The 15066-nt window shown below is 38.6% G+C and overlaps 1 protein-coding gene across 1 annotated transcript in view; it reads left to right on the top strand.

Annotated features, from left to right (window-relative positions):
• The window catches only part of LOC149303072 (DNA mismatch repair protein Msh3-like), an 84662-nt gene extending 71307 nt beyond the window's left edge, over positions 1-13355 (top strand). The window contains 4 exon segments of the mRNA XM_089481823.1: positions 9573-9759; positions 11808-11934; positions 12717-12891; positions 13265-13355. Coding sequence (XP_089337949.1) covers positions 9573-9759; positions 11808-11934; positions 12717-12891; positions 13265-13355 — 580 coding nt within the window.
• Positions 13356-15066: the final 1711 nt, after the last annotated feature.

Genomic DNA, 15066 nt, shown 5'->3' with positions numbered 1-15066 from the left:
TGATATCCCTTTTTTATAGAAATGCACCAAATACCTAAGATTTGAATTGCAAGATTGTATCTAAAGACAGACAGAATGTAAGCTTCCACATAAACCCCTCTTTTACACTACAGGACCCCATATCTTTAAAATGTATTTCCCCCTTTCTCATTTAGTGAGTTCACAAAAAGTATGTATTTTTGGGGAACAAGTAGGTCTTTTAAAAACCATATTCATATATGGAAGCCATTATGTTTTTTGTTTTTTTTTATAGGAAAAAATACCAAAAATATATTTATTAAATTGCCATGGTTTAAAAACCACTCTATAAGCCTATATAATTTTTATATTCTTTTCTCATTTTTTTTACATTTTTGTTAACACTTACCTAAACCTAACATTAACCATGTAATTTACCACTAACTAACCCGATATACGTTCAAAATTGCATATTTAACCCCTTGATGACAATTGCCGGTCCGGACACGTCACGGAAATTCATGTCGATAACGACAAATGACGTGCCAGGACCGGCACGTCATTAAACGGGTGCAGAAAGCGATCTATTTTCGCTTTCTGCACCGAAACGGCGTTGCTGTAATGCCTCGACCTCGAGGCATTCAGCAACGCCATTATCGGCACAAAGGGGCCATCTCTGGCCCCTCCCCGGGGCGTCAACATCCGCCATACTTTGTATGGCGGCGGACGCCCGTTTTAAAAGCGTTTAGGAGGCGATCAACTTTAAAACCATCAGGAGGCATCCAGCGACACCAAACACTTACCTGGGGATGGACTGTGACCGCTCCGGAGAGCGGTCACAGCCGCAGTTGCCGGTGATCTTCGCCATCTGCAAGATGGCGGCAGTCCGGGAAAATTCAATAAAGAAACAATAAAGTCTAAAAAGTTTGCTAGACGGTCTCCAGACCCTCTAGAGAACTCTGGCTCCACTTGCAGGTTGAATATAGGTACTGCATTCAACCATGCAAGTCAATGGAGCTCAGCTTTCTAATCACAGTGTGATTAGAAAAAATAAATTAAAAATAAAATAAAATTAATAATAATTAGAAAAAAATAGTAAAAAACCAGTTCAACCTTCAAGTTGAAAAAAAATGTTAAAAAAATAAAAAAAAGGCAAAAAATAAAATATATATATAAAAAATATATTTTTGTGAGCAAGTCCTAAAATTAGCATATTAGCTTAAAACAATTCTCGCATGGAAAGAGTTAAAATACTGGCATATTAAATGCCCATGGGGTGTCTACTTTTAAAAAATGTATGATTTGATGGGGTAAATTGAATTGGCCGGGTTCAACAAGGTCCCAATTAACACGGGGGGAAGGATGGCCACACATCTAATTTCCAATTAGAAAAATGCACACGTACCAAATGTGGCCTTTTAGTTCCCCCCCAAAATGACAAACCCATGCATGTGGGGTATCACTGTACTCAGGAGATGTTGCTGAACACATATTGGGGTGTCGTGTGACAGCGGCATATACCAGGAGCTGTAAATTCATACATAAAGTAGGTGTGTGGGAAAAATACACACACAAAAATACTACTGCAAACTTTGAAAAAATGCTGGTGGTAAAATGTGTGCATGCAAAGAGTTAAAATACCAGTATTTAAAATACCCTGGGGTGTCTAGTTTTCAAAAATATATGGTTTTGTTGGGCACACTGAAATGGCCCGGCTCAAAGATGTACCAAATAGGGCACGGGCAGTGGATCCCCAAATGCCAAAGTTCAACATTGAAAAATGTGCATGCCCCAAATGTGGCTCTTTTGCCCCCGAACAGCCAGGCAAAATCATTCATGTGGGGTATCACTGCGCTCAGGAGATGTTGCTGAACACATATTGGGGTGTTTTGTGATAGTGACATATACGAGAACTTTTTAATTCATACCTGAAGTAAAATGTGTGTGACAAAACAAATGGAAAAAAATGACTATCACAAAGTTTGACAAAGACTGGTGGTAGATATGGTGCATGGAAAGAGTTAAAATACTAGCATTTGAAATACCCTGGGGTGTCTAGTTTTCAAAAATATATGGCTTTATTGGGCACACTGAAATGGCCCGGCTCAAAGATGTACCAAATAGGGCATGGGCAGTGGATCCCCAAATGCCAAAGTGCAACATTGAAAAATGTGCATGCCCCAAATGTGGCCCTTTTGCCCCCAAACAGCCAGGCAAAATTATTCATGTGAGGTATCGCTGTACTCAGGAGATGTTGCTAAACACATATTGGGGTGTTTTTTGATAGTGACATATACCAGAACCTGTTTATTTATACCTAAAGTAAAATGTGTGTGAAAAAACAAATGCAAAAAAATTACTACCATAAAGTTTGACAAAGGCTGATGGTAGAATAAGTGCTTGGAAAGGGTTAAAATACCAGCATTTGGAATACCCTGGGCTGTCTAGTTTTCAAAAATATATGACTTGATGGGGTAAATTGCATTGGCCGGCTTCAAAGATACCCGAAATGGCACATGGGGGGAAGAATTACCAGATTTGAAAAAAATGGCTTTGAAATAGCAAAATGGTACCTGTACTTATTGCTCCATAACGTGCAGAAAAAAGCAAAAAAAAATAAAAACATTGGGTATTTCTAAACTCAGGACAAATAGTAGAATCTATTTAGCAGGTTTTTTTTTTACCTTTTATAGATGAGTAAAAGATTTTTCAACTAAAAGTTAGAAACTTTTTTTAATAGTAAATAATATGATACAATCAAAACAATGTCATCTAAAGAAAGCCCTTCTTGTCCTGAAAAAAACAATATCTAATGTGTGTGGGTTCAGTAAACGGGAAAGAAGAAAATTACAGCTAAACACGAGCAGCGCAGAAATGTTAAAACGGCCATTGTCACGAAGGGTACAAAAAGTAAAATCAGCCTTTGTCACGAAGGGGTTAAAGTTAATCTTGGGACCCAGTTACTTACTGTTCTCCGTTTCTCTTCAGCTCATGACCTCAGTGAGAAGGGCGTCTGACCAGTGCCGGCCGAAGACTTAACGCCGCCTGGGGCGAAGTTTAAAATGCGGCCCCCCGCCGACGCCGGGGGGGGGGCGGCATTATCTACCCCCCCCCCCACCGGTACTTACCCTTAAACAGTCCTGCGGCGAGTCACCCTGTGCTGCCACGGTGCCGGCTTGTAATGCTGAGCGCCGGAAATTCACGTCACTTCCGGCGCTCTGCATTACAAGCCGGCACCGAGACCGAACAGGGAAACTCGCCGCAGAGGAGAGAGAGAGGGGCGCCGAGCGGGTAAGCGAAAATCACTCGGTGCCCCTCTCTCTCTCCTCCGCTTCAAAAAAAAAACAAAAAAAAAACGCTTGGGGCGGCAAAGTGCAGCCCCTTCTGAAGTGCCGCCTGGGGCAATTGCCCCAGTCGGCTCCATTGTAGGGCCGGCCCTGCGTCTGACTGATTGGCGGTAGAAGCAATCGCATGCGCAGACTGATCGTTCCATTCATGCTGAGCGGCTACAGTGGTGACCCTGCGACCACCGCAATTGTGGCTACATGGGTCCATTTTAAACCCATAACGCACTATTTTTGATCATGCTAATACTTGCGCTCAGATCAAAATATAAACAAAAAGCAAAATGTCAAAAGCAAACGTTTATCATCCATAAAATATTCAGTTTAGCAACTGTCTAAAGATGAAATAAAGACAATATAAGACTTTAAAACAATGCTTATTATGGTTAGTTTTGGTTTTCAAGAATTAAAACAATTGAATTATAAACCAATTGCTTATTAGAAAAGCAGAGGACATAACTGTACCTGTTTAGCTATTGTACAGCGCATATGATGGCGCTATATAAATCAAGGAATAAACAATGACTGCTGAGATAGAAGTCGCATCCGCAGTGGATTATAAATCCAGGCCAAAAACACATATAAATGAACGGCTTTCTGAGTGCACTCTGTCACCGGACAGGTACATTCTAGAACCGATAATGATATTGATCCGGTGAATATCCTATAATACTTTACTAAGTGTTCAGACCGAAATTTGATTTTGAGTTAAGAAGGAAAGCTCTACTATGTCTGCCGAATGTTCTTTGCCTGAAGCTTTCTGGGAACTGGAAAACATATTCCTTCAGACCTTTATGGTAAAATGTTATTTCGCAGCCTTGCCTCATGTGAAGTGCAGTATTTCACAAGACATGTACGTGACATGTCCTTAGGCCTGTACGAAATGCTTCGCTTAATTAAATTCTTCAAATTGAAGGGCTTTTTGTATACAGCGAAATAATCGAGTTTGCAGGTGGTCAATAATATTTTTCTTGTGTTTTATGTGTAAGTGTATATTCCGCTCAGACAGAAACTGTGAAATTATTTATTATTTTAGTTATTTTCTCATCTACTACCTGTCCTCGCTGGCGGATCTTTCCATTTGTGGTTAAGTTTGAAATTCTCATGCTTATAAGGCAGTATTACTCCTGCATGAATCTCTTGATTTCTTTCTGTTTTACTTATTGTTTTTAAGTTTTAATGTCCCCTCTACTTTACTGCTACGTTGTTGGGGACAGTGGGGAAAAAAGTATTGACCCCTCTAGTCTGCCCTTTTTTAATTACTTTAGGGTATCAGTGCAGTCCTACTTGATTATTTTAGTTTAATTGCTAATTTTATACTTTGAGGTTAAATCACTAAGGGGACCGTTTGCTGGAACGTTGTGGTTTTAATTCTCTCATTCACTATACCTTGTAAAGGGCTAACACTGGTAAGTTTCACCAGGCGGAAGGGCTGAGTGGACCCTTACCATGTATAAGTAAAATAGTGAAGAAAGTTCACTAATTTAATTATACATTATATAGGGTCAGCTGAGTTTTTTCTGCAGTAGAAGCTCACTTGGGTTGGACCTCCATAGTGTGTAGTGATGTCAAGGAGCTCAATCAGAACTCTCCTGACAATTGTCCCTTTAATGAATAGACCCCGTAATCTCACCTCTGGTAACTCTTTTAGTATTCTCCTTAAATCATCATATAGCTCCTACCTTGTAGGATGCTTTATCCCACTCCATCCAACCCTTTCACAGCCGCCAGCTGTCAATTTGCACCATTATTGTCCTATAACAGGGGTGTCCAACCTGCGGCCCTCCAGCTGCTGCTGGACTACATCTCCCATACTCCTCTGCCAGCCACTAAGCTGAAATAGCATTAAGGGAGCTGTAGTCCTCCAGCAGCTGGAGGGCCGCAGGTTGGACGCCCCTGTCCTATAAGTAAGCAATGCAGACAGCATGGTGTAACGCCCAAACATGTCTTGGATTTGGTATGTACTTTTTTTTACTATATCAATGCTCTCCTACACCAAACTTCTTTTGTTTACTTGTATCCCCCGTTCTGTATATACTAGCTGGGCAATGCCTTAAAAAAAAAATTCTGTCAGCCCTTTCCTGCCACCGTTCGTATTATTTACTGACATGCATTAGAATGTAAGCTCTTGTGAGCAGGGGCCTCCACTCCTTATGGCGCTGTTTTAAATATTATGTTTAACTTTGATAATAAAGCATTGCCAAATATGTAAATAGAAATGATAATGATAGTAACTGTCGGATGTCTGCACCCTGCAGTCTGGCTAAAAAGGAACTGCTGGGTAAAACGCTTGATACATTTCAATTCCATATGCAATATAAAATCCTCCTTTACCGCCTGTGAAAAGACGCCTCGGCAACCCATCACATTGCTCCGGTCATCTAATACATGGAGAGTATGTACCTGTAATGTTAATTGTTTAGCAATAGACTGAGTCATATGACATATTCAACTAAACACGCAAATATTTTGCACACGTATGCAAAATAATCGGCTGTAAATACATTTTGACACAGACATGGCATTGACAGCCAACGCTTGATACTAAACACTTCATAGCAGAGTATTTCGTTTCATTTAACTTTAGGTCATCAAAATATCAAAAGAAATTGATGTAAACAGAATTGTTGTTATGACAACATAACCAATGGCATCTGTAGCTCATCAGGCCTGCTACATGATGTCATGTAAATGAGCGTGATACAGCTGCACTGTTCAATGACGTCATAAGACTGCATATCCGGTATGAACAAAGTTGTATATTTTAAGTTGCTAAAAAGGATTTGCTTTGTGGAAGTCCTGATTGATGCATTACAAAACATCAGTTGTTTCGGCAGTCAGCAGTGGTGCTGGTAGATTTAAAATGAATAAGTGAAAATCTTCAAATATAACATTAAAATAAAAAATAATAATCCACACACTCACTTGATTTGCCATAAGAAGAAGATATTCTGTTGCCAACTGATGCAGTCATCTTAGCGACCTATCGAATGATGTCACTCAGCGTTTTATTGCTTAATGTAATTAAACAAACGCTGAATGTGTAGTATTTTAAAACAGAATGAGCAAACATAAAGACGATGCAGATCCTCCTTTGGTTACGTCTTAAAAAGTGATTCTTACGCAAGTTTGAAAATTTGCCTTATCCTCATAGCTACTGATCTGCTGAATACATTTCTTACCACGGTGATAAGACCAGTTGAAAAATTAATCCATTAAAACCATCATAGCAGCCAAAGTAAGTGGGGAGGATAGTCATAGGGAATGAAAATTATATGAATATTAATGGCATGCAGCTGTAGCCAGAGGTGACGCTGCATCTACCATTGAGCAGATGAATCAGTTGTTTATGGTGCCCCATACAGAAGGAAGAGTGACACAGATTGCTCATTATATGCTTCTTGTAACTTTGTCTTTTAATCGGTTTTGCTGAAGCTCGGCCCCCGATAAGTCTCTTCGCTCAGTGCCCCCAAAAACTTGAACTGCCACCTACTGCACCTTAGTGAAAAGTGAATGTTGAAGGGGTCCTGTAGCTCCCAGCGCACAGCCCGGCAGGGCATACCCTTAGTCCATTTTACAAATGACTTCCCATCGATTTCTCTACAGTACTTTGTCCTCTTTATTAAAATGTTAGTATCAACATACTACCGTACATTATTATTATTATTATACAATATAATAAACCAGGAAGAAAATTATACTGAAATTAAAAATAATAAAGAGGAGTTGCATTAGTAATAATAATAATACTAATAGTAAAAATAATTATAATTATTAGGCTGAATCTGCTATCCAACAGAAATATACAGCGTTGTGTAATTATAATGCGGTCAGCAGTGCTGTCTGTGAGACTTGCCATGTGCCCGTCACCTGCTGAGACTTTGTTTGATATGTGCTAGGTATAACTTTCACTAGCGTGTTGCCATTCATGTCCATGTTCACTTATGTTCTATTACATATTACCGTAGAACTTTCCACTGCATTTTATTTCCCATAGTTATTAAAACAGAGGAGAGTGGAGATTATGAATAGTGCTAAAATTGACAACATACAATAACTAACGTATGTAAAGATATACTGGTAGAGAAGGAGAAGTGGGGCCAGTACTTGCGATCTTACTAAAATGTGCCCTTTTCTTGCATTGTTAGACGTTATTCACAATACAAGGAGCCTGTTCAGCCTGCACAGTTCTATAATACTAGGACTGCTGTCAGGGCCCAGCTTTAACACGTGGCCTGGCCAGTAGCCGAGGCTGCCTATGGCATAATCTGCCAATGCTTCATATGAAATCCCTAATCCTTTATGTATTCAACAAATTATTATTTGTTGGATTCAACCTCTAGTGCTTGTAATCCTTTTATAAATCAATTTTGAATGACTGGATTAGTTTTTACTATTATTTTGCCCCTTTATATATTTTTCATTCAACCAGTTTATTTAGTTGTTTTTTTTATTTATTTTACTATTTTTATTTCTGTGCAATGCATGATTTAGAGTCTAAACAATAATATGTGTGCTTTTAAACACTTTCAACATACTGGGATAAACTGATTCTGTGATATCCACCTGGTTGACTCCTTTGTCACCTTCATGTATTTGGTTGCAAGTCCAGAGGCAGAAGATCTAGTATGCTACAATGAGGTTAGCCCTAAAGTATTTCCTATTATACCGGTCCTCCTCCTTCTTTTCAACCTTCTGGACTTGTCCTCCGACATTGGCAAATGGATGGTGGATCTAAGGGAGGCCTCAGAGTGAGAAGACTTCTAGGAGGCTACTGATGAACTTTCAATTTGTGTCTCACTTAAGAAGCAGGCATGTAAAAATATATCCCTGATGGTACACTACACCAGCTCTAAAATACCCAATTGTCCAATTTGCTATGGGATTAGGCTGGCGGTGTTGCAAGCACTACGGATACTGTCTTCACATGTGGTTGTGCCCTTATCCCCATGTTTTTTTGAATTGTGTCCTCCATATGGATTCTTGTGACTAGAGCCCTTCCTGGGAATAAACTCTTAGCATGGATTGATTTGACTGCTGGCAGATATACCCAGCCCGAGTTGGGCTTGACAGAAATGTTCAGTATGATCATTGACAAGTTATTGGTTCCGGTTCATCAGACACCAGCGGGCTTTCAAACAATTTGGATTTCATTTCTAATAATTAATCTCTAAAAACCTCAGAGCCTCTGTCTTTTCTTTCCTCTTCGCTCTTGCTTTTGTCTCCACTCTTTTTTTCTCTTTGGAAAAACACAACGTACACAATCTTCCCACTGCAAAGGACTTTATTGTGTAACGTATACAGTGACGCTACACAAAAAAAGCATGCCGAAAGTGGTGAAGCCTAGCTCTTTACTGGCAATAGTACCAGAATGTTTGTTTTGTTTGTTTTGTTTTGTTTATGAGGGGGTGTTATTGATATCCCTTAGGCATGGTTCAGTAAACCCTACTGTCATGCATACTACTAGTTTATATTACAGAATTGTGATTAGAATGCTGGTTTACTTACGGTTACCATATTTGCATGAACATGCTGAAATCCCTGCCTAATCCAGACTAGGCTGCGTGGTTAATGTACAGATTTACTGTCTAGCACTGTCCAATAGACAATAAACGTCATTAATGTTGATGCCATCTCTTGTCCCTCATTATACTATAGACTTGTTCAGTAAATCTTCCTTCAAATTGTAAAGATTAATTCTTGCGTGTGCCGTGCTTTTTTCAGTTGGTTTATCAGAGTTGAAATCCTAATGATGATATTTTCCATCAAAAGTATCGAGTTGAGTGAATTAAGCTTTATTAAACTATTTAGCCTGATTCTGCGATTCATAGAGCCCAGCGCTCCTGCTCCACAGAAGTTCTCAGTGACTACCGGGACAGATCCTGCAGCTGTTATTTCAGTGCAGCCGTGGGAATTCTCGCTAAACTCTACAGCCATAAATACCGGCGCAGTTCCATTACTTCTATTGTGTTTCTTCCAGTTACCGATGAAAGGCTCTGCACACGTGTGTCAAAATATCTGAAGCTATATTTTAATTACATATAAAGAGAGCGATCTGTGTTCTCAGTATACAGTGTTTATTAATTGCCTATTCTACTTTCATGTCTTTAGTAACAGACCACGCAACATTACCACTGTTGATTTTGTGTGTGTGTGTGTGTGTATATATATATATATATATATGTATATGTAATATACACACACACAAACATATAGTAATAATATACAATTTGCTGAATACTAGTTCATTATGCATTGCATTTTATTTAGAATGGGAGCAGCAGACAATATATACAAAGGTCGAAGCACGTTCATGGAAGAGCTGTCAGAGACGGCAGACATAATCAAATCTGCAACGTCACAGTCCCTGGTTATCATGGATGAGTTGGGAAGAGGCACGAGTACGCATGACGGTATAGCCATTGCTTATGCAACGCTTGAATTCTTTATACGAGATGTAAGTATTTGTCACTCGAGTGGTGTTCTTGGCTCATAAGTTCTTTAAAAAGTAGGAGCTACTTTTATTTTGTGTTAAAGAAACAATAAAGTAATGTAACTTGCAATGTTATGTCAATGATTTTCCAAAACTGTCATTAATTAAAAACTAAAAGTTCTTAGCATTTAGGACACACCATTAAAACCTCTAATATTATTTCCTGCAAGATTGCAGTATTAGCCCAAGAAAAAACGGAATCTTCTTCAAAGGTGATACTTTTTATTGGGCCAACACAAAAAAGACATAAAGTTACCTAAGCTTTTGGTATCTCAAAGCTCTTTGGATTTCGAAACATATAACCATTCTACAACAGTGTTAAATGGGCAGCATGTCGGAAAGTCTTTTGCATGCTGGAATCTTTATAAATATAATAAATAAAAGTAGACAAAGCTTTTTTTTAGCAGTGTCCTAATTGCCCTGACAAATCTTCATTGAAAAATCTGTACTTTTAGGCATTCTTTTGCTTTAAGGGTGCAGTTCCAAACATAACGCGCTATTATAAACTAAATCTCAGCAGAAAGTTTTTAAGAAGCTTTGTCAGTTTCTGCTTTTGTGTCGCGTGACAAGTGTTCCCTGCAAAAATGATGAATCAGGCAAAATTTGACATGGGAAGAGCAGCAATGTTCTAGGATTGTTGGTTAGCATCATCACAAATGGAACAGCAGCTTTTAACCACATGGCTTAATATTAAGAGTTCCAAATGCTATTATTTATACACATTCTATAATCATGCCACACAATGATGACCCAATAAAACGCATCTAATGTGATGAAGAGGGAGAAGGTGTATTTGAATACAGTGATGGTTCCTGGTAAGACAAACTTTGAACAGATGACTTAGAGTTTGGTCTAAAGTCACATTGCACACCCAAGTCTCTTGGAGCTGAATGAGTAAAATGAGTATTCAGTATACAGGCAAGTAAGGTGGTATAGGTGTCAGTCTCTTCACTGGCTGCCTGTATGCTTCAGGATTTTTTAAAAAATCTGACTCTTACTCAATGGTCTTCATAGCGTTTCCTCTACGTACATCTCCTTACTCATCACCACATACGTTCCTTCCAGGTCTTTCTGCTCATTTGTTGATCTCCGCCTGTCCTCTCCTCTAAATTCTAGCTCTCATGAACGCTTTGAAGATTTCCCGTGGACTACCCCTACCCCCTGGAATGCCCTCACTGGCCTGATTGTCTTTCCACCTCCCTTCGGTCCTTTAGGGACGCCTATGAATTTACGTGTTAATGCCCTTCGACCCATATTCCTTTAGCTCACCTTTCCTAATCCCTCTCCTGCCTTTGGACAGTACTTATACTAGTGTGGCTGGTCCATGCCTTACAGTGTCATTTTTACCGCTTGTATAATACACCCCAACTCCATTAGATTGTAAGCTCCTCTGATCAGGACCCTCCTCACCTTTTGTTTCTGTAAGTCAAGTCGTCATGTTATGCTCTACTTCTTATGACCTTTATACCTATTGTACAGCTCTGCAAAATAGGATACCGATATATAAAAGAATAAATAATAGTTGAAATAATTAGCTTTTGTATGGACCTAATTCCATTAAGTGGATCTTGGTGTCATGGAATACCATGTTGTATCACATCATGTATTATAACTGTTGTACTAAGAGCAATCTGCGCAAGGCTTTATGTTTTAGGGACTGAAGAATTTCTCATGCGTGGGTTTTAACTGGATTATGTGTAAATAGTTCTGGATTAGACACATTAACAGAAAGTGTGAGTTTTGTTTGTGGTGCCGTTTATACCCCGGAATAGCCTGCAGCCATAGGATAAGCAGGAGCTAATATTTTAGTATTATATATGTATTATATGAATATATATATTCAGTTTACAGCAAAATGAAATACTTTTATTATCTTCGTTATCTTGATGACCGTCCTTATGATTTAAGACAACCTTAGTCCATTCTTGACTATTTAGTGTGATGATGTTTTTGTTTTTCTTTTTTGGGGATTTTTTAGGATTTTTGGTTAACTTTGTCCTCCTTGTACTTAGATGGCATCATTAACACTGTTTGTGACACATTACCCTCCATTGTGTGAACTGGAAAAGGCCTACCCTGACCATGTTGGAAACTATCACATGGCTTTTTTCGTTGACGAAGAGGAGAACACAGAAAGCGGTATAGTTATTGCATAAAACATTCTGCGGAAGGTTGTGTTGACTGCATAAAATACAACTACATTATATTACATTTCCCATCAGAATTGTACAGAATGTGATTCAAACAAACAGGGCTTTTTGTGCCTAGATCTATAAGGGACTCAATGTAGTCAATATCAAACATGTTCTCTGACTGACCGGAAGATCTGCTGCAGTTGTGTTTTATAGTGGTGCTAAGTAATGTCAGAAGCGTCGGATTCTCCATGAGGTGCAACTGGCATGTGCTAATTTTTAGCCGGTGGTCAGGCAGCACCTCTTCTGGCCTATATGCCACTCATTCTACAATAAATAAGATATATAAATATCATCCAAGGATATCCTACTCTTTGTTGCTTCTTGTCAATCCTTTTCTGGCTTGTGCCCCTTTTCGAAAACCTATGTTTTTAAAAGTGATTCGGTCCTAAATTGCTAGTAGGGAGTCTTTAAGCCCGTTGGGCTCAAGAAATGTAAAACTGAATCTGTTATTCAGACACAGGGCAAAAGATATGTTATTTTTAAAATGGCTTGCTCTATAAAAATTGGCATTTCAAACTGTTTCAAAATTCCAACTTTAGTTCATTGCTTTGTAAAGAATAAGACAAATAGAGACAATTGTGTTTTGTTTTGGTTTTATCTTGAATTTGCACTACAAGCACCGTGGAACCTTATATGTCATCCAAAACTGTATTTGTTTGCCCGGAAGTCCGTTTCGTTCTGTCCTTCCCTGTTGATTTTTTCACGTTGATCTTCATTCTTTTGTAGGATCCGATGTCTCCCAGCACCCGGAATATATTACATTTTTGTACCAGATAACTAGAGGGATTGCTGCAAGGAGCTATGGATTAAATGTTGCTAAACTGGCAGATATCCCAGAGGAAGTGTTAAAGAAAGCAGCGTGTAAATCCAAAGAGCTTGAGGAACTAGTAGATACTAAGAGGTGAGGATATATAGAGATTGCCTTATTTGTAAATTAATTTTATCATAAAGGCTCCAATTGAAAACCTTGTCATACGCATAATTAGGAACTGAATGCAATAGTCCCGATATTTAGGGACCTTTTGCCAGATCCTGTGTTCTGGGGACAATTCTGGTTGCGTAGAATGGGAGCAGAAAGCCATCTTGTTTCTGTACATTAGACACAACTACCATTTTACTGGAATATATTTGGTCATAACATATATCAATTTTGCTAAAAACATTTAAATATAAAAATCAAAGCAGAATAAGAATATAAAGACTGTTTGTGTATTCTTTATTTCATTGAATAATGTTTTCTTGTCCTGGATTTTTCTTTTGTCTGTTATCTTCAGGAAGCAGATGAAAGCTTTTCAGAAGGCATGGAATATTCATTGTTTTACAGATCTTAAGGAATGTCTGAAGATAAGAGACTCAGCACAGTAAATATACATTTTGGTGCATTAGGGGAGTAGTTCTTCTGGGTGAATGTCAAATTGCAGATATTTTTAACACTATACTGCTGCATTTAATGCATATTATTTTTGTATTTTTTCTTTATGCACTAGAGACGTGTGTTTGTGGTCATGGGTTGTAATGTATTGTAGTTCTCTTAGTAACGCAAAGTTATGAAGATACAAAGACTACAATAAAGGTAGCAAAAGATGGGTATTTTCCAGGTAAATGGCATTGCTCTCTGTAGCAGCATTACTGGTTTCAAAGGAACTTTCCATCTTGAAGCATTTTAATCCTGTCCTTTCAGTATTTCTAAGCATATTGTGTGGGTAAAACATCACAACTAACATATAGCTGCCCAACATGGGTGGGCAGTTTTGCCTTTCGTGGCAGCATGTAGAATACAAGTGATAAAACAGAATAGCACAAAAAACAATACTTTAGTAAATATGACATAAATAAAAAAACAAACAAACTCATATACAGAATAAATAATGTATACAGGGTACAAAGAATATCAGATGTAGAATACTGGGCAGAAATATAGAAATCACAACAAATAGCTTGAAAAAAATGAAGGGGTCAATAATGCCTTAAAGGGACAGTCTACTGCATATAAAAGGACTCTGTGAGTAACTCTAATCCTGTGTGAGTATTTTAATATGTATTCTTCCAAAACGGGGGGGAAAATAAAATGTTCACCTGACAAATTCTAGCCGTGCTGCAAAATCTTCCTTGTTATCCCGTGATCCGACAACATACCTGCCATATACATTTATGTGCACACGATGGCTGGAGTGTCCCTTCAATGTATATTAAGAAAAGCTGTAGCAGGACATGCATTTCAGAAAAAGCAGTAACATAGTAACATAGTTCATAAGGTTGAAAAAAGACCAAAGTCCATCAAGTTCAACCTATATACATATTGTGTCCCTACTGTGTTGATCCAGAGGAAGGCAAAAAACCCTTATGAAGCGGATGCCATATGAGCGTGTCCGAAAAGCACAGAAGAAGGAGGCCTCATTGAGTGACTGACCCAGTGGCTGCGCTCTAAAATTTAGGAAATAGTGTCGGGTATCTGTGCTCATGTACACACAGCCATGGGAAATATATACTCTTTAATGTATACTGAGCCGAGACCCATCTGCATCTCTGAAGTCTAAGTAGGGCGCTACTGCACGGAAAATGAATACAGCCACAAACACTATTAAGGAGTTAGAAAGGAAAAGAAACAGATTTTTATGCCGCTCATGTTCTGTTCCATGTCTTCCAAACTGCAATACCAGCTAAACATTTACCGAGATGCTGTAAAATTGCCAAGGAAAATCTCTCGTATACGTTAGTTGTAACAGCTGCAGTGTTTGTTACTGTAAGAAGAAATACCATTTTGGAAAGTTAGCTAATTTCTCCATAGATGTTAGAATAGTTCATGTACCAGATACATTCCCTGGATGTGAAAGATCAGCTTCACATTATACGATTGTCTCTGTTGATCTGGTTCTGTGGATCTGATTCAGGAAATGTTTGGTACTCCGCACCTGCTTTCCAAGTTGTATGAAATTTACTGATTCACAGCCATTTATAATTAAAATTGCAGGAAAAAGGAAGGGCAGAATCCTCCTGAAACCTAAACTGTATGTGTGATAACAGAGCTGGTCGGCAGCTAGTACATTTACTAAAAAAGAAGCAATTTTTGGTGCCA

This window comes from Sceloporus occidentalis, unplaced genomic scaffold (assembly GCF_023333645.1).
Source record: "Sceloporus occidentalis isolate IW3139 unplaced genomic scaffold, rSceOcc1.0.p SCAF_16, whole genome shotgun sequence".
NCBI lineage: Eukaryota > Metazoa > Chordata > Lepidosauria > Squamata > Phrynosomatidae > Sceloporus > Sceloporus occidentalis.
The sequence above is the reverse complement of the archived record's forward strand: the minus strand, read 5'-3'. Positions and strand labels throughout refer to the sequence as shown.